The 24,327-nt window shown below is 38.0% G+C and overlaps 2 protein-coding genes across 3 annotated transcripts in view; one reads left to right on the top strand and one right to left on the bottom strand.

The window, feature by feature from the left end:
• The window catches only part of Spt-I (serine palmitoyltransferase subunit I), a 280,091-nt gene that overhangs the window by 206,755 nt on the left and 49,009 nt on the right, over positions 1 to 24,327 (bottom strand). For both annotated transcript variants that reach the window (XM_089249944.1, XM_089249945.1), the window contains exon 5: positions 12,464 to 12,536. In XM_089249944.1, coding sequence (XP_089106070.1) covers positions 12,464 to 12,536 — 73 coding nt within the window. The remainder of the gene's footprint in view (positions 1 to 12,463; positions 12,537 to 24,327) is intronic.
• LOC149069400 (uncharacterized) lies at positions 2,331 to 7,771 on the top strand. Its single transcript, XM_089250013.1, has 3 exons — positions 2,331 to 2,534; positions 4,501 to 6,883; positions 7,712 to 7,771. Exons 1-3 carry the CDS (start codon positions 2,437 to 2,439, stop codon positions 7,769 to 7,771), a joined length of 2,541 nt encoding a protein of 846 aa, XP_089106139.1. The 5' UTR covers positions 2,331 to 2,436.

The following is a 24,327-nucleotide window of genomic DNA, read 5'->3' as shown; positions in this document are numbered from 1 at the left end:
AAAATCATCTTCAGCCTTGTGGGAGGCCATATCAATACAATTATCAGTGAATCCACAAGGGAATGTGGCTTCGTTGCCTGGGAAAACCCTGATGTGATTTAAAACATACAGAAATTGATTTCCTCATCCAACAATATTAAACCTTTAAATTTTTCACTTACCGAAAATAGATTTCTTTTCATAGAATCCTCCATTCAATTCAATAATGGCATCCAACCTCCTGCGCATGGACTGAACTAGGTTTTCGGTTTTCTGTTATATCTGTAATTTTTGACAACTCTTTCAACAATGTCTGTCTCAAAAATGCTTTGTTGGCAATACTACACTTGCGAACTCTTCTCTCGAGTTCATCCCATAAGTGTTCAATAGGATTCAAGTCAGGTGACTGAGGAGGTGAATGAAGCTGTCTAGGTACCTTGTAAAGAAGCCATTCCTTCACAATCTTTGCAGTATGCTTTGGATCATGATCCTGTTGGGAGATTCATTGGCTTCAGAGACCTAATTTGTCGACAGATGCTTGCAAATTATCTTGCAGTCACCTTCAATGAAAACTAATTTCCCTACTCTCCCCCCCCCCAGACGCTGACATGCATCTCCAAACCATCACACTGCCTCCACCATGCTGGACTGTTGGAGTCAGAGTTTCAGGTTTCATTTCCTCACACATTTCTCCTTCTCCAAATTTTTCCGTGACCGTCGCTACCGAAAATATTATATTTGCTTTCATCTGTGAATAAGACAGATAAGTTTTCCGAAAACGAAATCCTTTTGATGATACTGTTTAGCAAAATCGAGCCTCTTGTTTTGATTTACGGTGAAGATCAGAGGTTTTTGTCTCGGAACTCGTCCATGAAATCCTTTCGATCGGAGAATTCGTCTGACAGTTTCAGGATGCAGTGTTGTTGGTCGTTGATGCAATATGCTGCGTCAATTTGGGAGCGGATAATTTCGGATTCGACTTGACTTTATTAACAATTGATAGTACATCCCAATTACTCAAAACCCTCAGACGACCACAGTGAGGTTTATTAAACACATTTCCGGCTGATTCGTAATTTCTGACAAGGGTTTGGACACTGGAATGGCTTTTTCCAATAATTTTTTAAATCTTACCATAAGATTTTCCTTCTGTTCGCAACTTAATCACCATGTTTCTTATGTCAACAGGAATCTCTCTCTGCGTAGCCATTTCAACATCAGAACAAAGGCAATATGAGCCTAGTACAAGTACGGAGTTGCTTTTCCGTGTTTGAAGCAGTATTTTTTTCTTCCCTCTCAAATACTACAACAATTTCACGTGACACAACTAAAATGTGCTTGCTGTATGTAGATTTTTGTGACATGGTCTTCTATGAAATTTGCATACTCTTGCGAATTTATTTCATATTTGTCATTTACAGTAATAAAATTTTGTTACACTTTTGATACACAAAGTTCTGAAAATAATAGGTTAACCCTAAAATGTGCGATTCCTTCACAAGTACCATTTCCAAAGGTGTATGTAGACTTTTGTGACTGACTGTATACTGAGTGTAATGCAAGAGAATGCGAAGTGACTCCGGGTATTTATACCTAAAAAGGAAGTGCGGAACGATCCAACTCCTGGGACCTACCATCTCAAAAAAATACACATCAGAGCATGACCAATAGGAAAATACAACATACAATTTGCATAAAGAAATGACAATAGATTTTTTATAGGAACTTTCACAGAATAGAAATGGCGATGTGATCAGGATCACACATATTTCCGGACTATGAGCAATGAAAATATCACAGACTAATTTAATCAACCATGCACGGTTTTAAAAGGTAAGAAAACATAAATTCTATTAAAAATTATACAATTACAACTATATAAACATGTTTCAAAAATAAGAGTTAGAGGCAGGTTTGGCAAATTCCCCAAAGGTTCCCGACTACTGTTACAGATCGATCGAATCAAACCAGTATATCTCCTCAACCACCAGTACCTGGACGGGCCAGACATAGAGAAGTTCCATCAACACCAGAGCAGCAGATGACGATTATTCCAGCCACCTCACACGTGACATTTGCACTGACTACTACTATGACTCAATATACCTGTTCCGGCAGAATAGCCCAAGCTCCGGATAGACCAAAGCTGCATTAAGAGTAAGCGTGAACAGTCCTACGGAAAAACCGGAATCCAAACATGACATCAGCGCCCACTATGTTCAGGAAGGACAAACTCCTGCTGCTGGCCTGTGATTGGCTGCTTGCGTCGGGAAGGAATCGTCTTTTTTCCACTCCACGCCATTTTGTTTACTTTACTCACGTGAAGACCCTTGGTTAGGTTGGTTAGCTATTGCTCTTGATTTTTTTCGGCGAATTTTAATCTTTAAAATTAAAAAAAAGGTCCTTCTAAGGGCCAACTAAAATTCTCTACACACCTTGTAGCTATATTTATTGAATATGTCCGCGTATCCGAAGTTTTATTGCAGATTTGATGGTTGCAAAATGAACTCGAGGACTGGTGTTCACATGTATAAATTTCCGAAAGACAGCAACAGGTAAGTGAAAAATTTCATTCATTTTATATTATTTTCTACGACATGATAAAAGAATTGATTTATCAGGGCTATTGTCAGTCAAAATTGCGCGAAATTTCACTGAAGGGGAAAGAGCCTGACATTGGTAGGGCGTAGGGGTAATAATAATGTGCTTTGAAGATATAGACAGACATATATACGATTGTAATATTTCAATTCATTTTCACGGACGTTGAGGGGGTAGACATGTCAGAGCAGCACATTTTTACTTGTAATTAATGTAAATTCACAATTAATTTGCAATTAATAAACTCTCTAGTTAATAGAGATATAGATGGCTTCTTTCTCAGCCAGAGATATCAAGGAAACAGTTATTTTCCGGATATTATGCTGAGGTGAGCTCGGAAAGAAAAGTCATCACGTCTCCGCCGGGACTCGAACCCAGGCCTCTTGCATACCGGGCAAGCATGCTACCAACGGTATGCAAGAGGCCTGGGTTCGAGTCCCGGCGGAGACGTGATGACTTTTCTTTCCGAGCTCACCTCAGCATAATATCCGGAAAATAACTGTTTCCTTGATATCTCTAGTTAATGTTAATTTAAATAAAATAATTGGTGATAATGATACTGGGAAAGCTCATGTGTATATGTATGTATATATATATATATATATATATATATATATAATGTTACAGAGAAAAAAATGTTCCATCTGGAACAGGATAATTTTTCTAAAGAAAAGATAAATTTTCCAAAAGTTTTGCTTGGAAAGGCATAAAAAATTGAAATTCTTTTCTACACAAATTTAAAAAAATACTATGGTACTTATTGAAATTTTTTAATTTCAAAAAATGGTAATTTCATTCATGTGAGTATATAGGTATAGTTATATTTTGTCAGTCAAGCCCCTGAATCACAAAGATATGTAGACCACAAATTTTTTAGAAGCTATTTCTGTATCTGGAAAACCAGGTCCAATAACAATGTTTCTTTCACTTTTACAGGACATGTCGACCCTATTTCATGTTGATAGATGTATTGATATAAATTCTGTGGTGTCCTAACTCCTAATTCTTTTGTCTGATCAAAGAGGAAAATAACCGATTCAGATTATAAAAAAATTGTTCACATTTGTGAAGTGAGTTATTCTCTGGAATTGTTTAAAATTAACATTTATTTTTATGAAACTCTAAAACTTTTTTAATGAAATATGTTAACTATAAATTGCTATGGCAATAATACTTAGTCACCCAAGCTACATTTCTCTGAAAAAAAATTTCAAAAAAAAATTCTTGCTTACATAAAAATACTATCAAGGAATGACACATTAGTCTTGTACTGTTCTGCAGAGTAGACTGAATTTAGTGTTGAATAGTTTAAGTAAAAATGACCTAGTGGTATGCAAAATTTTGTCGTCAAAGCATGGAAAAAAAAAGGTAAATGACATTTGAATGTTCACTCTGCTCGTGTTACTCCACAGAATTTATTTTCCTAAAATGCTTTTTGTGGAGTGTTTCGATAGTATACACATTTGCATTTCTGTTTTGCCTGAAATATGAATGTGATTAGGAAGCAAAATAACTTATCTTTCTGATAACAAAAAGAGGGTGAATTTTGGACATTCGTGATTCTGGCTTCAGGAGATATGGGAATGTGATAGTCAGAAACTTCTCAATTGAAAGAAATATAGAAGATATGTTAAATATATATAGAGAATAATATAAGAAAATCTAATTAGTTAAATTTGAAAAATGAGATGAGGAAATAAAAGTTCTCAATAAATATCAAGATCATCTTGGTAAACAATCAGTTGATTTTTAGTTCACAAAATAATTAATTCAAATCAAAATAATAGTTTGAAAAAAAAAATCATGATTTTTTTCATACCTACTGTTGTAATCAAAAGTTTTCAGTTTCGTTGATTTATTTATTTTTACTTTCCTTAATGAAAAATAGATTTCTCATGTACAATTTTTTTTTCTTTGCAGGTGTCAAAAATGGGTAGCTGCCTGTAACAACCCGAAACTCATAGGAGTTTCTGCTGAAAAACTACATGCCAATGGTCGTGTTTGTGAGAGACATTTCCAGGATTGGTGTTTCATGAACAAATTAAAAAATAGCTTAGTTAAAAATGCTATACCCAATGCTCCAAAGCCCTGTGAAGAATCTTGTGGGAGCAGTAAAGGCCATGCACCCTTTGATAGTTTTGCCACTTCATTGAGTACTATTGTTCCTAAGCTCCCAAATGCACCACACTGTCCAAGCCCTGCAATTGTTAATACCACGGTTGTTGAAAATGAATCTTTTTGTGTATCTGTGCCAGTGGATGCATCCACTCCCAAACCTTCAACTTCCCGTTCTTTTCCCCAAAGTTCACCTCGCCATAAAACATTTTGCACTCCTGTTTCAAGGAAGAAATACACTCCACGCAAAGTGAAGTTGGCCCAGAAACTAAAACAGCAGAGAAATAATTCCCGAAAGTTAAAAGCTCGATTTGGTGCCTACAGAAAACAATTTAACACTAAACAGTCACTCAAGCAAACTCTTGCGGCACAGGGCGTAGACGAAAACTTTTCTTCATTTATTTCTCGTCAAGTTGAACTGAGTATGCAAAAAGCCAATGGGAAGAGATACACTCAGTTCGACAAAGTGCATGCTTACAAAATATTTTGTAAAAGTCGTTCTGCCTATTCTTTGCTGCAACAATTTTTGCAATTACCATCTCCGCAAACACTCCAGCGGTTCATTTCTTCCCACCTTTCAAAACCAGGCCTTAATTCAAAAGTAATTGCAGCTTTGAAAAACATTCTTGATGGGAAGGGTGAACAGGAAAGATTGTTCGCTCTCATTTTCGATGAGATGGCCATAAAACCTTTGATGGTATATGATAAGGCAGATGATAAAATTGATGGTTTTGAGGACTTCGGTAATGGTGTTAGGTCTCCACAAATAGCCAACCAAGCATTTGTTCTGATGCTACGGAGCCTAACAACCAGAAAAAAGTTACCACTTGGTTTTTTTTTCTCGAATCACGCCATGCCTGCAGAGAGGATGAAACATATCATTCTGGGTGCACTGCAGGCATTAACACACATAGGTGTGATTGTGAAGGCCTTAATTTGCGATCAAGGCACTAATAATTCGAGTCTCTTTGGCATGCTAAACATACGCCCCGACCAGCCATATTTCCAATTTCACGGGCAACAGATCTACGGCATTTATGACCCACCTCATTTATTGAAAAGCTTGCACCGTAATTTGATGAAGTACGATCTGCAAACGAGTAAAGGAACAGTTTCCTTCAAATACATCAAAGAATTTTACGAATTGGATAAAAAAATGATTGCGAGAACTGCCCCAAAGTTAAATGACAAACATATTTCTCTTTCCGGTCTTAATTCCATGAAGGTCAGTCTTGCTGCACAAGTGTTTAGCAATTCAGTTTCTGCAGGAATGAGTTTACGTCTTCTTGGCAATTTGATTCCAGCCATTGCTACACCAACAGTCGAGTTCGTTAAACTTGTGGATGATTTGTTCGATTCTATGAATGGCACAACGCGTAAACCTTTTAGGGGCAAGCCCAAGCATTGCGCAGTCTCTCCTCAATCGGGTCATTTGCAGTTCTGGGAGGAGAATCATGAGTTCATCAAGTCCTGGAAATTCGTTAATGCTTTGTCTACCAGTAAACAGCAATCACCCCAATGCAAGGCAGGCTGGTCATTAACCCTGAAATCTTTGATAATGTTGTCGCAAGAGTTGCTTCAGAAGTTGTCGTATTTCATGCAGGGCAGGTGCAACCAAGATTGTATCAAAAACTTTTTCAGCCGTGTAAGAGGTAGTGGGGGAAACCGTGTGAACCCTACTGCACATGAATTTCGGTCAGCTTATAAACTGGCTTCTGTTAACACGTGCAGCTCCAGCAAATTCGGGAATTGTAAACCAGATGATAAGTTTATGTTTTATATACTCTCATCTGGTACACAATCAGTTGAAACAGAGGCAGAAAAACCCCAACAAAATTCTTTAGATTCTGATGATGAAACAGTCAGTGCAGTTTCGACGGCTAGAGACCATCATGCTAGCCAAAATTCATCCATGGATGACATGAATCTGATGAATCTTTTAGAGTTGAACACTTGTGCATACATTTCGGGGTATCTTGCACGCAGAGCTCTTGCTGGAGTTGCATGCACCACGTGTGAAAACCAGTTAATAGATGTGTCAAAACAACTTACTAACCATACAATGTACACACATTTCAAGGAATACGAAAGTGGCACCCAGAATGGGTTGAAATATCCTGCAGAAAATACTGTGAAATATATTGCCACGTGCATGGCCACTGCTGAAAAAGCCCTAGCATCATCTTTGGTAAATGACTCCATTCAAAAAAATTTAACTGATAGGCTGACTGAAACCCCACTTTTGAATTTCATAGACTGCAATGATCATGCCTCTATTATTAAAAAAAGAATTAGTATCCATGCAGCAAAGTTGCTAGTAAAAATGCATATCAGGGAGCTTAATAAAAGGATGGCAACCTTAGACCTTAAGACATTACGAACAAAAAAAGGAAAGCAAGCTTAATATATCATTCTTTTTTATGAATTCTTATCGTACTTCCTATAACTAAACACTTGTGCAGTAATGTTACTTCACGGAAAGCAATCGTATCATTCTCTTTCTGTAATTACCATAGAATGGCCTGATATTTTCAGTACAGAATGGTTTGATATACTTTTCTGGTAAAGAGGGCTGATGTTTGTCAGCACAGAATGGACTGATATTTATCAGTCAATAGTTGGCTGTAATTACCATAGAATGGCCTCATATTTTCAATACAGAATGGTTTGGTATACTTTTCTGGTAAAGAGGGCTGATGTTTGTCAGCACAGAATGGACTGATATTTATCAGTCAATAGTGGGCTGTAATTACTATAGAATGGCCTGATATACTTTTCTGGTAAAGAGGGCTGATGTTTGTCAGCACAGAATGGACTGATATTTTTCAGTCAAGCATTGGCTTTAATCAGAGCATGGCTTGATATTTTCATTGAAGAATGGACTGATATTTATCAGTCAATAGTGGGCTGTAATTACTATAGAGCCTGATATACTTTTCTGGTAAAGAGGGCTGATGTTTGTCAGCACAGAATAGACTGATATTTGTCAGTAAATAGTGGGCTGTAATTACCATAGAATGGCCTGATATTTTTAGTACAGAATGGTTTGGTATACTTTTCTGGTAAAGAGGGCTGATGTTTGTCAGCACAGAATGGACTGATATTTATCAGTCAATAGTGGGCTGTAATTACCATAGAATGGCCTGATATTTTTAGTACAGAATGGTTTGGTATACTTTTCTGGTGAAGAGGGCTGATGTTTGTCAGTACAAAATAAACTGATATTTTTCAGTCTATCATTGGCTTTAATCGGAGCATGGCTTGATATTTTCATTGGAGAATGGACTGATATTTATCAGTCAATAGTTGGCTTTAATTACCATAGAATGGCCTCATATTTTCAATACAGAATGGTTTGGTATACTTTTCTGGTAAAGAGGGCTGATGTTTGTCAGCACAGAATGGACTGATATTTATCAGTCAATAGTGGGCTGTAATTACTATAGAATGGCCTGATATACTTTTCTGGTAAAGAGGGCTGATGTTTGTCAGCACAGAATGGACTGATATTTATCAGTCAATAGTGGGCTGTAATTACTATAGAATGGCCTGATATACTTTTGTGGTAAAGAGGGCTGATGTTTGTCAGCACAGAATGGACTGATATTTTTCAGTCGAGCATTGGCTTTAATCAGAGCATGGCTTGATATTTTCATTGGAGAATAGACTGATATTTATCAGTCAATAGTGGGCTGTAATTACCATAGAATGGCCTGATATTTTTAGTACAGAATGGTTTGATATACTGTTCTTGTAAAAAGGGCAGATAATTTTTGTCTTTATCTGAAAATGAATAAAACTAAACATTTCCCTAGAGAGAATCACGAAATATGATCTAAAAGAATTATTGTATTTCCGTTAGCATAATTTTCAACTTATATTGAAGCTTTTATCATCTTTATGTAATTGTATACTTTTATGCATTAGTAAAGAAGTTGGTAGATATGCGAAAACATACTAAACTTGCAGTCATGTGTCTGACTTTTATCAGGTTTTACACTGAAATGTTTGATAACCACCTATATTGTATGTATTTGCCAAGCGATTTATCTGATTTTGAACAATTACACATTTGTGTTACTTTCTAAATGCTGCAAAAATAAAAGTTTTGTTTGAATATTGTTTTTGTACTTGAAGCATTTTGTGTGAATGAATTTGGAGTATTACAATTTACATGCATTAAAAACGTCAATTTTTTCGCTACTTTAAAAAAATTAGCTCATTACTACACAATAGCGAAATATTAGAGTTGATCGGGGTGGGAAGATAATAGAGTATCGATTGCAAATTGACTGATCTGTATTTTTTAACATAGTCTCCTAAGAAAAAATTAGCTGCTGCTCTGAGAAATTTCTCGATTTCGTAGCAGTAGACTTCAATAATAAAATGTCAAGGATGAAATCAGATAGCGAAAGCAAGGGGGCGTGGGTGCCATGCCCATCAGTCTGAAAGTTTCTCCTTCCGCAGTTCAGATGGCACTGCTATCAATTCCACGGCCATTCTTTAACATTGAGTGGATAAGCTTATCTTTCAAGCAGCTTTGGGATAGACTGAATAAGTCAATGATGTGACTCCGTCACTTAGGGGAGAAATACTGTGGTGACAGCGTCCACCACTGGAGGGCACTGTCCGCGTAATAGGGAAAAAAAGCGCGCTTGTGCGATGGTGAGGCTGGACTTGTGTTTTGCCGCTGAAATGAGACAGTCACGCAGTCCACTCGTTCTTGTAGGTTCTGTAAATTTAATTGTACACTCATGTCCATAAATTAAGGTTAATGCCAGCTCTGGCAAATAAAGGTTCAGAAACAAAACAAACGTTACTTATTCATAAAGCCCATTTATTATAAAAAAGATAAAGAACAAAAACGATGTGTATGTATGATACCATTCGTAAAAACTACAATTTTTGCTCCCTGGAGCAATTGTAAAAAATATCTCCTTTACAAAAACTTACTATTACATGGTTGGTATGATGGTTAATACATCGTATGTCTCCCATGCGATGAAATACAGTGTCCGTACAACGCCTAGGCATGCTGAGTATCAAATTATTGATCTGATCTTGGGGAAGATCACTCCACTCAGCAAGCAATGCTCTCCGAAGTTCCGGTACACATGTAGGAGGTGGTTGACGGGCTGCAACTCGTCGGCCAAGCATGTCCCACACATGCTCTATCGGATTCAAGTCAGGTGAGAATGCTGGCCATTCCATACGGGTTATATCCTCAGATTCAAGGCATTCGTTTACGATGTTTGCTCGGTGAGGACGGGCGTTGTCATCCATAAACACAAATTCTGCGCCCATGGCACCCCTAAATCATCCGACAAGTCGGATGCTGTGCTCCGTCTGCTTCTTTTGGCAGTTACTGCCAAATACCAGTCTTCATTCGGCGTTGTAACTCGGGGGCGACCTGTACTGTAACATCTACTGACATTTCCGTTATCTTGGAATTGTTGCCAAAGCCTAGAGATGATACTTTGGGCAATTCCAAGTTCCTTAGATACTTCCATCTGAGTAAGCCCACATTCCAGGCGGCCGATAATTCTACCACGTAAAAAATCATCCACATGCGTCCTCTGTGTCATAACTATTCGCTTATGGCACTGAGCGCCTTACAGAACTCTTGTGAACAATTTCACTTCTTTGCCACCATTCCTTATATACCCCCCTCGTACACTCTCGTCATTGTGACGTACTATCGGTATCGTCTGGTGGTTTCCTGAAATTTGCATATCATTCTTGCAGATGTGTGTGATAATTCTCCAGGTGAAATTTTTACTTTAGATTTCGATTTCTGTGTGATTCTGAATTATCCTTAATTTATGGACATGAGTGTATAACAAATGTTAATTATCTATGAATTGTGGAGGAAGTATTTGTCTTCAGCCGCCACATTCCTTCTACAACAGCTGTATAAGACGGAACGTCTTTATAAAGGTTTCCATTTTATAAAGGTGCACCTAAAAATATGTATACAGGGTGATTCAGAAAAGATGGGAAAAATTTTAAGAAGTTAATACAAACAATTGCAATTAAAGAATGCATGGTCTAACATGAAATGCAAACACACTAGCGCATTTTGAAGCAGCCGCTCCACAAATATTAAAATAGCATTCCAGTTCAAATTTATCAGGAGAAAAAGAACATGCAAATGTAACCTGGGGAAGAAACCAAATGCAAATCTGCATCACAGTGACTGTCTGCTTTTTCAGTATTACAAAAGTCCCTTTTATTCACTGTGATGCAGATTCGCATTCGGTTTCTTCTTCTTCCCCAGGTTACATTACTTGAATGGTGTTATTTTTTTCCCGATAAATTTCAACAGTAATGCCGTTTTAAAGATAGTGGAGCGGATGTTTCGAAACCAGCTAGCGTTTTCATGTTGGACCATGCATTCTTTGATGACAATTGTTTGTATTGGTGTGTACTATCACCTCTTAAAGTTTTTCCCACCTTTTCTGAATTGCCCTGTATGCAGCGACTTGTTTCTATCACTTTGCAAAACTTAAATTCTGATAATGTCATCCTAAAGCCGTTATTACACTATAAATGTTTGACAGAATATCTTTTCCAAAACTTGAAAAATGCAACCAATTAGGTATCGGTTACATCCGAGTGAATGGAATCAATAGGCTCATTGGTTTTCTTTTCAAGTTTTGTAAAATAGCTTTTGTCAAACTTTTATAGTGTAACCTGGCCTAAATACTATACACGAATGAGTATTAAACAGACAGGCATATTATTTTTAATTATTTTTATCTTTGTTGTTTCAAATTAAATAGCAAATTAATTATGCATACTTAATTTGCTAATTGTTAAAATTCAATATAAAATGTTGTCCTGAATACCAACAGAATGAACTTGTCATAAGTGAAAAATTTTTAATATTTGAAATAAAAAATTATGAAATTGCATACCTTTTTTAAAATATTCACAATGAAATCAACAAGCAATATCGTTTGTGAAAGAAAGACCCACATGTCTTCAACACTTAAATTTTAATTTTCTTTAGTCCCTTATCACCTGCAGTTTTGTGTTCAAATGCAAGACGTATTGCTTGTGCAGCTGACGGCTATCTGTATGAATCATCTGAATGAATCATCAAAAAACAAGGTATCCCTAAAATTGTTAATAATAATTCAGTCCCCATTTCCTTTATTTCACACCCGAACTAGTTTAAAATGGAAATTATCAACTTTTTTCTAAGAAACAGGAGTACCTTTCAACAAAAATCATCACCATGAACAAAATTCTCTAAACAGGTTTTCAATATATCTGCTGCAAAAAAAAATAGCAAACGTTCGTCATTTTTCCGAGAAGTAAAAGAGTTCAATAACAAAAGGGAAATCGGTATGACAATTTTTTCGTATTTCAAAGGAAAAAACTTGCACTTGGCCAAAAATTCTTTGTTTCAGCAGGTTTTCTATCTTAATAAGACTTAAATATGCCTTCCGTTTCCACGTTAGGCAGTTCCCATCTTAAAGAGGTTTCCCATAATGGAAAAAAGCATTCATTATCCATTGGACTATTACTTTTTCCCGTTTAAGACAGGTTTCCATCTCATACCGAGCCCGTCTTAGACAGGTTTCACTGTATATCATGCTTAAAATATTTATAATAAACAGTCAGTTGACCATTTCATGAAAAATATCAGATATATGTCAAAATATCTGATATTTTTGAAAATATCATGATATTTACAAACCCTGAGTGAAGGGGTTAATTAAATGTTCATATGAAAGATACTAATTAAATTCAATATACATACCAACGGTCCCATAAAATCCTCTTGGTCCACATGAACCAACTCCGTATTTTTGCAAGCAATTCAAGGCTACTTCCTTTTAAGGAGTGAAAACAAATTTAAGTAAACGTAGAGTTTTTCAAAGAATAAACATCAAATAAAATAATAACTTAATGTACAGTTGACCAATGAAAACTAAAGTGCCCGCCAAAATATTTCATGAAAATCAAATTATAATTTGCCCAGGTAACAAAAAAAAGTTAGCCAGCAATTCTTCTATTTCATTTTGATATGTCTCACAGAATTACTATAATTTCCTGTATATACTTCATGGCAACATATAATGCAAAGGAAGTGTAACTGCTTTAAGGGGAAATGTCATCTTATAAGCCTGATATGCAAACATGATTCGCCAATAATAATAAAATCCTAAGGAAAAAAAAGTTGTCAGTCTAATTTTTGTAGAAAAAGTACCCATTTCTGTACTGGTTCAATATGCTATCGATATTGAGAGAGTATAACTTAAAAAAAACCTTATTTTTTACAAATTAACTTTGTTATATATTTATTATTAGTACAGCCGAAGTACTATATATATTTTAAGACTTTTTTTTTAAATTCACACATCTATCCTGCGATCCACTTCAGGCTAACCGCAATAAATCCATGGAATCGGATCTCATTCCAAATGGCAGAGGTCTTTATTGCATTTTATAGAATCTGGATAGAATCATTACCAGTACATTGACTATATAAACTTTGCTCTTTCACTCCCTTTATCTTTTCATTTCTATCACTCAAAGTCATATTAAAATTCTAAAAAAACCAAAAAAACAATGATCTCTTACTTTAACATCAGTGCATGGGAACAAGTAAAAAAAAAAAATACATAAGTGAGATAGATATAAAAGTGAAAACTAGAAAAAATTCATTAAAATTAAATATATTACATGAAAATTGATTTTTGCAAGTATCTAAGTATAGGCATTAACTTTATTCTGAAAATGTGAGAAAATAGCATTTCCTTAACAAAATCTATATGTCCTGTGACTAGTATCATTTATAATATCATATTAATATTACCTTCCCACATTTTAATTTTTTAAAGTAACTTGAATTTGAAAACGGCTTTTGTTGCCTTATGTATCGGAAAACCCCTTTTTCAAGTTTGTGTAATTGGAAAAAAAATTTCATCAGTTTCTGAAGTTGTATGTAATCATGAAGATTTGATAGCACATCTACAGCTTTTGCAATTGCAGCAGGAATTTTAAAATTATCTTCCATATCAATCTCTTCATCATTGTCATTGTGCATTTCCTTTGCAATATTTTGTAGTTATGGTAGTTCGAGTTATGATCATACTTTCATTTCTATATTCTGAAATGTAGCAAAGCTAAAGTAAGAGAACTCAACATGCAGTCCAAAAACAAAAATGTATCACCTTTCACTTGTCTCACACCTGTTATTGGTTGCAACTTCTTATCCCCATCACCGTTTTCTCATCACAATTACACTAACCCCATCAGATGAAATTCCCAGCACTCATGGGGGGTATAGAATGTAAAAGAGGGTGCAGTGATTGTTGGGAGATGTTTTCTGAAAGAATATTGAGATTTCTGTTTGATGTTTCCTCTTCATATCAAATATATTGGCGTATGTTGATTAGACTTCCTCTACCAATTTTTCTAAATGCGAAGAACGTACCATAGAGGGATCTGTCATGAACATATTCCATTGATGATTTGAACTTGTAAAGCCCTTCCGCTATGCTACTCATGGTGAACTTGTCTTCCACTTCTTTAACTTGACCTTCATCTGCTAACGCTTATTTCATGAGCAGTCAATATTAATTCCTCCTCGGTCAATGCCTCTCAATTGCTATTAATTAGCTGTTCCACTTCCTCTACATCCATATCATTGAACCCTTTTCCACCCACCTGTTTCGCTAATGTGATAATGTCTTTTATTATCTCTTCACTCGGCTCTGCAGAAATGGTTGTGTCCCCCAATCAAGGGGCTGAATGATATTGTATTAGGAGGCATCTTCTATTACATGCATAATCATCTTCATTGAGTGGCATATATAGTGAGCCTTGAATACTCGCATTACCCCCGATCAAGGAGATGAATGATGTTGTATTTGGAGGCATATAAAGGACATCCATACCATCAGCTTTGAAATCCTTAACATTTGGTTGTCCAAGAGCATTATCCAATATCAAAAGAACTTTTAATGGCATGTCTTTACTCTCAAGGTACCTCCTGACTTTTGGAACGAAACACAGTTTAAAAACCAATCCAGGAAAAGTGTTTTCGTAGTCCAAGCCGTTTTATTGTTCATCCAAAATACTGGGAGCTTTAACTTATCCCTTCCCTTTAATGTTTGTGGATTCTCAGATATGAAAATGACAGTGGGCTATACGCATTTGTACAAAACGACATAGTAAGTTAATCTTCACTTGTCTGAAAACCAGGGGTTCATCTTTTGTCGTGGGTGATAGTAAATGTTCTTTGTGGCATTTTCTTTCAAAATAGTGTCGTTTCATCAGTGGTAAACACCTGCTGAGGTGCATAATCCTTCTCTTCAATAATTTTCTGCAGTCTTTGGAAATTTTCTAGCTGCTTCCTGATCGGTTCTAATAAAAGGGAAAAACTTGAATACGGAATATGCGAATACGGGGGCTAACTATACTTCGAAATATACAATACAGATGGAAGCACTAGCAATGACACAAAAAAAACAAAAGAAGTTGGAAAACAAATATATTAGGGCCATGCATATACATACACTCACACAACATGTTCCGACATGTACCGATTTCTTAGAAATTCTGCAAAGGAATGTATACGAGGTGTATGTTCTGTTTAGTAGTAACAGTCCAAGGAAGGAAGAGTGTATCCACTTCAACACAAATATAAGAAATATATATGACATGAATGTCGCTCTCCACTTGTTAATACAAGATATATCTTATACAAGATATCTTGTATAAGAAATATAGTTGACCACAATAGTTTTTGATTGAAAATCTTTTTAGACCAGTGATTCAGAAACTTACCACCCACTACTCCTTTCACCTTGTCATAGTTTATCTGTGGCTCCCCCAGAACAGTCTAAAAATGAATCATTTCAAAGTACAGGCATATCGCTTGGCCATGCGACCCATTTCAAAGTACAGGGATGTCACTTGGCTATGCAACCCATTGTGGCCGCACGGGGCAACGCTCAAGAGGAGTGCTAAATCTGAGGTTAATAGATAAAAAAAGTTTGGCCAAAAAAATTAAACAATGTTTTTTGCTCTGAAGGAGCACAACATCCAAAATGAAAGAGCAAAAAAAAATTTGTCAGGAATTGTTTGGATAAGTCATGACGGAGATGAATGTTCCACAAGGGGAGAGCTGACAGGACTCCAGCTTGGTGTCCCGGGACTAAATCCTTATAATTTCTTCTTTTTTTTTTTGCAGAAAGGGCACCCCATGGAAAATCTGGTTTGGGTTCCGCAAAAGATTCCAGCCTAGAGGCCCTGGGGGAGGGAATACACAGAAGTGGAAAATGAAAATTTGATTTGTGTAGCAGGAAAAATTGTTTTTGTAGCAACATTTATCAGTTTTGTACACTTTAAAATTTTGGCAGTAAATAAAATACACAGTTTTATAAGGGGTGATCAAATGAAAAGGTACGAAACGACACGGTGGGTACAAATGTAGACTTTATTCAAAATATACACCATAAGCCTGAGCACAACGATCCCACTGATGAACAAGCCGCAGGATTCCTTGTTCCCAGAATTCCTGTGGCCGTGACAAGACCCAGTCCTTCACAGCGTCCTTGAGTACGTCGTCCGAGTTGAAGCGCTTCCCTTTCAGGTGTTTCTTCAGTGGACCAAACACATGGAAATCGCAGGGCGACATGTCCGGACTGTAGGGCGGATGGTCCAACGGCTCCCACTTGAACTTGGCCACTTCCATGTGTGTGACTTTGGAGACGTGTGGACGCGCATTATCATGGAGCAGAACCACACCCTTCATGAGCAGCCCCGGTCTTTTGTTCTTGATGGACCTGCGTAGGCGTCGGAGTGTCTCACAGTACACATCGGAGTTAATGGTTTTTCTGTGCTTGAGGAATTCCACAAGTAGCGGACCTTGAACGTCGAAAAAGACGGTGAGCAACACCTTGCCTGCTGACGGCACGGCTTTGAACTTTTTAGGGGGAGGTGACGACGCATGCTTCCACTGCATGCTGTCCCGCTTTGTCTCTGGCTCGTAGTGATGGCACCAGGTCTCATCACCTGTGACGATCCGCTCCATGAAAGCGGGGTCTTCCTGATACCGAAACAGATGTTGCAGTGCTAGCCCCATACACAGTTCCTTTTGCTGGTCGGTGTGCTGCTTCGGAACCCAAGCGGCACACACCTTCCGATATCGCAACCTGTCGTGAACAATTGTCCACACGGTTCCATAGCTGACATCCACCTTCACCGCCAACATTCGCAATGTGACACGCCGATCACTTCTCACTAGGTCGTCCACCTTGTCGATGAGATCGCTCGTGATGACAGTGTTTGCCTGGCCTGGTCTCGGGTCATCACCCACACTATCACGGCCTGCACGAAAACGGGCACTCCATTTTCTGACAGACTTGTCAGAGACACATTTCTCCCCGTAAACTGTCACCATCCGGCGATGAATAGCTGCCGGTTTCTCACCTTCCGCTGTCAGAAATCGGATAACACCTCGCTGCTCCTCAATCGTCGAATTTTGCAACACGAACGCCATCTTGTCCTCATACGGACTGCCGCATCATTTGGACGCCGCTTTTGATAAGAGCCTCTGCTCTCTCCTGCATGCTCCGATCCCAGTCAGAGACTCCAATCGCATCCCGAGATGTCTCGCTACGTTCTCCCATGGCGGAATATGCAATATTTAACTGTTACGTTTTTACGTCGTTTCGTACCTTTTCATTTGATCACCCCTTGTATATACATATATGCAGTAGCACATACACAGGATTACATTTTACTTCAAGAAACATTGTTATTTCAGCTCAGAAGAAAGGAGTGTTTCCCTCCCCCATAAGGTACAAAATATAGACACTTACTCTAGAATAAATAATTATATTTTTTTAAAATCAAAAAAATTTTGAGAGACTTCTTGATATTTATATTTTTACATTCTCTACAATATCAACAAATGAGAGGCTTTTAACATAGACATTTTAACACATGCTGTGTTTCAGATTTCAAAGTTAATTTCAAAATGAGTGTTTTAGATTTGTGGCAAGATTCAATTTGTATTTTATCTCACAGATGGCGGATTGATTATCTCAAAGCTGCTCAACTTGCCAACAAAATTCACGAAGTGAACTCTCAGCATGTGGACGCAGTTGAGAAACCGCAAAAGCCGGATTCTGTAGCGCAACTTCGGGACGAAGTGTCTCGGTTACGCCACGAGTTGAAAAACGTCCTGCATTCGCATAGCAACTCTCGTCAACGTACTTCACGTGCATGCAATCCGCATCCACGATCGGAAAACTGCTGGTATCACAACAAATTCGGCAACAACGCCAAGAAGTGTGTGTCGCCGTGCAAGTTTAAAAAAAACGAGGCGGGCAAGGAGTAATCGCGACATGCTCCTTGCCACAGGCATCTCGTCGCCTTTTTACCGTGGACAGAAATTCCAAAATTCGATTCCTGATTGACACTGGATCTGATGTTTCTATCCTTCCAGCATCACCATCACAACGACGCTGCGACGCCACTACGAAGCTCTCTGCTGCTAATGCTTCCATTGGTGTTTATGGTCAAAAGAGGGTGACATTAGATTTCAATCGCCATCGTAATTTCACTTGGACTTTCCTACTGGCAAATGTTTCCACACCCATCATTGGGGCAGACTTTCTATTCAACTTTGATCTTTTTCCGGATCTCCGACGACGATGTTTACTGGATAGGACAACAAAACTCAATGCTGACTGTGATCTTCACATTACTGAAGTTCACTCAATCAAACTCATCAAAGGTGACACCATCTACCACAGCCTTCTCAGCAAGTTTCCCGACATCATCAAACCAGGACAACCTGGGAAACACACTGTCCTGCATCATATCGAGACTGTTGGTCCACCTGTGCATGCCAAACCAAGACATCTAGCTCCTGATCGATTGAAAATCGTGAAGCAAGAATTTCAGCAGATGCTTGACCTCGGCCATTTATGACCATCTAACAGCTGCTATGCATCACCTCTGCACTTGGTCCCAAAAAAGGACAGTGATGAATGGCGTCCAGTTGGTGATTACTGCGTTTTAAATGCACAGACTGTGAAAGACCGGTACAGTGTTCCAAATGTTCTGGACTTTACATCTGAATTGCATGGTAGTAAAATCTTTTCTCACATAGATCTCATCAGGGCCTCTCATCATATTCCTATACACCCGGAAGATGTCCATACAAGTGTTATTATCATCACACCATTTGGGTAATTCGAGAGCACTCGAATGCAATTTGGCCATGCTGCAGCCACATTCCAAAGGTTTATTGACGAGGTCATTCATGGACTTCCATTTGTATACGCCTTTGTTGATGACATACTGGTAGCCTCGAAATCGCCAGAAGAACACATCAAACATCTCAGGTTGTTATTCGAATGTCTGCAAATATATGGCCTCAGCATCGAGCCCTCTAAATGTGTATTTGGTGTATCATCAATTGAATTTTTGGGTTACAAAGTTTCTGGATCCGGCATCGAGCCTTTGACAGATCGTGTTGAATGCATCCCGAACTTTCCTAAGCCAAACACCATCACTCACCTACGACGTTTTCTGGGTCTCTTCAACTTTTATCGTCGTTTTGTGCCCAGAGCTGCATACATCTTAACACCTCTACATAAGTTTTTGGAGGGAATAAAAAAGAAGAAATCCAAAAGAGCTACTCCAACCACTCCAGCTGATATCCTTCAATGGACTGATCAAGCCGAGCAAGCATTCATCGATGCGAAGCAAGCTTTAGCTGGTGCAACATTACTTCACCATCCAATTCCTGGTGCCAAGCTAAGTCTTTGGGTCGACGCCAGTGATTTAGCAGTCGGTGGTTTGCTAATGCAATCAAATGGAAAAGAATGGGAATCCATTGCATTCCTGTCCATGAAACTGACAAAGAGTCAACAGAAGTTCTCCACTTACGACCGAGAACTGTTAGCCATGTACACTGCTGTCAAAAGATTCCGACACATGCTAGACGGCCGTGAATTCACAATTTTCACGGATCAGAAACCTCTCGTCTTCACCTTCAAGCAAAATCCTGATAAATACAGCCCACGTCAATGGCGACACCTTGATTTCATCTCGCAATTCAGCACTGATGTTCGTCATACTAAAGGTGCAGATAATGTGGTAGATGACGCTCTTTCAAGAATAGAAATCAACTCGATTTCCAAATCACCATTCCTGGATTTTGACCTTTTTGCAACTGCTCAACGAGAGGATCCTGAATTAAAGCAGTTACAGCAAGACAACTCTAGTTAACTGACTTTCAAGTCAATATCCATTTATAAGTCCATTTACCGCAATAGAACTGGTATGTGATGTGTCTACAGGCTCACCAAGACCATTTGTTCCAGCGAGCTTCCGCAAGACTATTTTTCATCATTTCCGCAATCTTGCTCATGCAGGTGTAACATCTACTAAGCTAATATCTGCATGACATGTTTGGCCTAACATGAGAAGGAACATCAAAGATTGGGTAAAGTGTTGCAATGAGTGCCAACACTCAAACGTTCATAAGCATACCAAAACATCTTTAGGCACCTTTGCAACACCCGATGCAAGATTTTCTCATATTCATATCGATCTGGTTGGACCTCTGCCTTCTTCAGAAGGAAAGACATACTGCTTAACAGTAATTGATCGCTACACCAGATGGCCGGAAGTCATACCTGTAACAGACATCACAGCAGACACAGTTTGTCGTGCCTTGTTCGATGGTTGGATTTGCCGTTATGGATGTCCAAAAACCATAACAACCGATCAAGGACGGCAGTTTGAATCATCACTCTTCAGAGAACTGATCAACCTGCTTGGCACTAGCAGGATTCGTACCACTGCTTACCATCCACAGGCCAATGGAATGGTCGAACGGTTCCACAGTGACTTAAAAAGCTCATTGAAGGCACATGAGAATCCAAAGTGGACCGTCGCATTGCCAGCCATCTTACTTGGTCTCAGGGCAGCTGTCAAGCCAGATATCAAAGCCTCTAGTGCCGAATTAGTTTTTGGTACATCTTTGAGATTACCTGCAGATCTCTGCACGGATACACCCGATCAGCTTTCATCAACATACACATATGTACAACAGCTCAGAGAGCGTATGAATAGCATCAAACCATGCAAAACATAATCTCACGTGTGAGCAATCCAAAATTTATGTGCATCCTCAACAGCAAACATGCTCACATGTGTTTCTTTGAATTGACAAGATCACACCACCTTTGACACAACCATATACTGGACCCCATGAAGTGATTTCTCGTAATGAAAAAAAAATCACTTCAAATGTAAATGGGAGAAAGACCTGTGTTTCAGTTGACAGAGTGAAACACGCATTTACCTTTAACGATGTCTGTGTGGAACTTCACAAAAACAAGCTCGAAGAAAAGAAAAATGGCACTGTGCCAGTACAACCATATGTCACTAGGTCTGGCAGAAAAGTCAAATTCAGTCCTAGGCTGATAACCGAAATTCATTTAATTTCAAATTGTGCATCATAATTATTTTTTTTGCATCATATAATTCTACATGTCTGATTTTTTTGCATCTTGTATTTCATGCATCTCATTTACATTGTGCATCCGATATATATTTTTTACGCCTTATTGAATTTTCTGCATTTAATTGTACATTTTGCATCGTATATTTTTAAGTGTATACTTATTGCACATGATTTCCTGCATCATTTTATTTTGCATTTTATACACCTTTTATTCTACATTTTATGGTTAATTTTTAGTATCACATTTTCATTTTGTATCTCATTCATCATTCTCTCACCATGTTCCTTCACTGGGGGGAAACTCATGTGGTGAGATTAGATTTGTATTTTATCTCACAGATGGCGCACTTGTAAAGCCGATGCCATCTTATTGTCAAGCGGGAAAATCGGGAGGAAGCGATCGAACCATTAAGCGAGCAACGTGTCGCTCCCGTAGATTTTTGTTTTGTCTTATGTTTCGTGTTGTAAATAAATTATTATTTTAAGAAATTAATTAATTATACTGAATCCTTCATTTTATACAAATCATGCAACCTCACAACTAAAGATTTAGCGTGTAGACTTGGTTATCATCAATTTAAAAAAAAAAATCACTAAAGGAGATAAATATATAATAATGTTTATAAATTAATGCTTATAAATGTTTTGGATGGAATAATTTGCAGAAACCATTGTAATTTCTGATTTATTTCATCTAGCTGGAACAACACTCAGATAGTATACAATAAATATGTGTAAGTTTATGAAGTAAGAGAATATAAAGCCCAGGATGAGAGCTTTAATGACCAAACTGTCTATGTTATCTATCCCAGGTGCAGACCAATGGAGTGAAGGGCTGGTCACCCTGATCACCCCTCAAGCGAAATGTGAATATGATAATATTGTATTCAATAAATCCGTTGAAAATTACTCGTATCAATATTTTTGATTAAATAACAAATTCAAGAAAACTTGGAATGGAAAAAAACCGGAACATTTTCCCCAAAAAAAGTCAGGAGAGAAAGAAAATCATGATTGCCCTGATAATGCAGGATGTATGGGCACCCACATCCACAACAATGTAAGGGGGAAACAACCCTCCCAACAGCTCTAGATCCACCCCTGATCTCTCACCATATTACTCATGGCATATAGAAATCTGCGAGTTTCCCCCAGATTATTTTACTCATGCCAGCCAGAGACACCAAAATGATGTCTTGCACAGGTGAGAATTTTGTCTCAAGCCTTCTCTGCTCCTTCACATTATATACGGGGTGATTATAAAAAAAACTATCCCGACATATGGGCCCCTAACTATCATACCATTCACAGAAACAATGAAATTTTGGCATAAGTTATTTTGAGGTATGAGCTCAAGAATGATATGGAAAACAACAGTGTCACTCTAACAGTTACGGTTACAGTGAGAAAATTTCGAAAATATCAAATGGCAACATCAAGTTTTTTGTATTGGAATGCGATATCCATACTGAAAAACACTAAATGGCGTTGGAATGGCACCTGTAGCACGAAAATCCCCAGAGCTAGGCAAGGAAAAAGTAAAAAGGACTTTGCCGTGCACCAGAGCATTAATGTTCGTTTCATTCGTCACACTGTTTCTTCGGCTGAGATCCCAGCCTGATTAATCCTCCACAAGGTCATGTGGAAAATTTGTGAAACACAATAAAATGCTTTATTTTATGCTGCTTCTCTGTCCTTATTGGTTGTCCTCACTTTTAGCCTATCTACTTCCGGTGATTTTCGTGCTACAGGTGCCATTCCAACGCCATTTAGTGTTTTTCAGTATGGATACCGCATTCCAATACAAAAAACTTGGTGTTGCCATTTGATATTTTCGAAATTTTCTCACTGTAACCGTAACTGTTAGAGTGACACTGTTGTTTTCCATATCATTCTTGAGCGCATACATCAAAATACCTTATGCCAAAATTTCATTCAATTTCTGTGAATGGTATGATAGTTAAAGGCCCATATGTCGGGATAGTTTTTTTTATAATCACCCTGTATATATTGTACAGGGGCTATTATATATATTTTTAATAAAGGGTTTCGTGAAAAATTGTAACGCGGGTGTCCATAGAAAATAACAACCTAGGCAAACCACATTCCCAGATGTGGAAGTCCCTAGCTGTCGATATAGCTGTTGTCTAAAAGCACTGTAGCATGCGTAGGACGACTGTTAAAAAAAGGATAGGTCCAGGGCAATTTATTTCATAAGTTTCAGATCTTGGAAAGGACTATCCCCATTCTCTGGAACTGCATCTGTTTTGGATTTGGCTATAAACTGTAAATACTAATACAATTCAGAAAATTATATGGTAGAAACCTATATGGTATACCAAGGTATGCAGAATATGATAATAATGAAACAAAAATGGTCACTGTGGCTGCGAGGGATGCCAGCTTGTTACCGTATCATTTTCATTATCAGAGTGTCCACCACATACTCAAAGAAAGGTTTTGTGAATTTTTGTTGCCCTCTGCTTGTCTGCGTAAAAAGCTTTGCTTGAATCTTACATCAAATACCTTTCAAACCAACCATGACCATGGTCTAGACCAGTGGTTCTCAACCGGAGGCCATATGGCCCCCTAGTGGTACCGGGATACTTCAAGGGGGCCACGGAAGAAAATGTAGAAAGGGGCCATGACAGGTGGTTTGGAGGGTTGCTGAGAGCCGAAAAAAAAATTAAGGTGCGAAGAAATAAAGCTTTTATATTAGTGACTAGGCATATACACTTGCAGAATCCAACAAAACCACCCATAAAACCAGGGCTGTCTTAGGGCATGGACCCACCTGGAAAACCCATATAGGTCTCACTGCCTACATTTTGCAGCAGGTTCCCTAGGATGAGGTTTTTCGCAGGGCCCCCCCCCCCGGCAACATTTTTCACAGACCTCCTCCTCTATATTAAATTTATAGTGTGAAAAACAAAAAAATAATGAAAACCATATTAGGCCTCGGGCTGCAGCTCTGAGTCCCACTCTTGTGAGGGGTCATGCCCGGGGTTTCATGTCCATAAATAACCCCACCTTATATTTTATATGATACAATAAATTTTGAAAATAAGTAGGAAATATGTAGGCTGTTTATTTCCAGCTAAGTATAGGACTACCATAGCATCACT

The sequence above is a fragment of the Pholcus phalangioides genome, unplaced genomic scaffold (assembly GCF_987345545.1).
Source record: "Pholcus phalangioides strain wild (caught in Gottingen) unplaced genomic scaffold, Ppha-v1.0 ptg000022l_1, whole genome shotgun sequence".
Lineage (NCBI taxonomy): Eukaryota > Metazoa > Arthropoda > Arachnida > Araneae > Pholcidae > Pholcus > Pholcus phalangioides.
The sequence above is the reverse complement of the archived record's forward strand: the minus strand, read 5'-3'. Positions and strand labels throughout refer to the sequence as shown.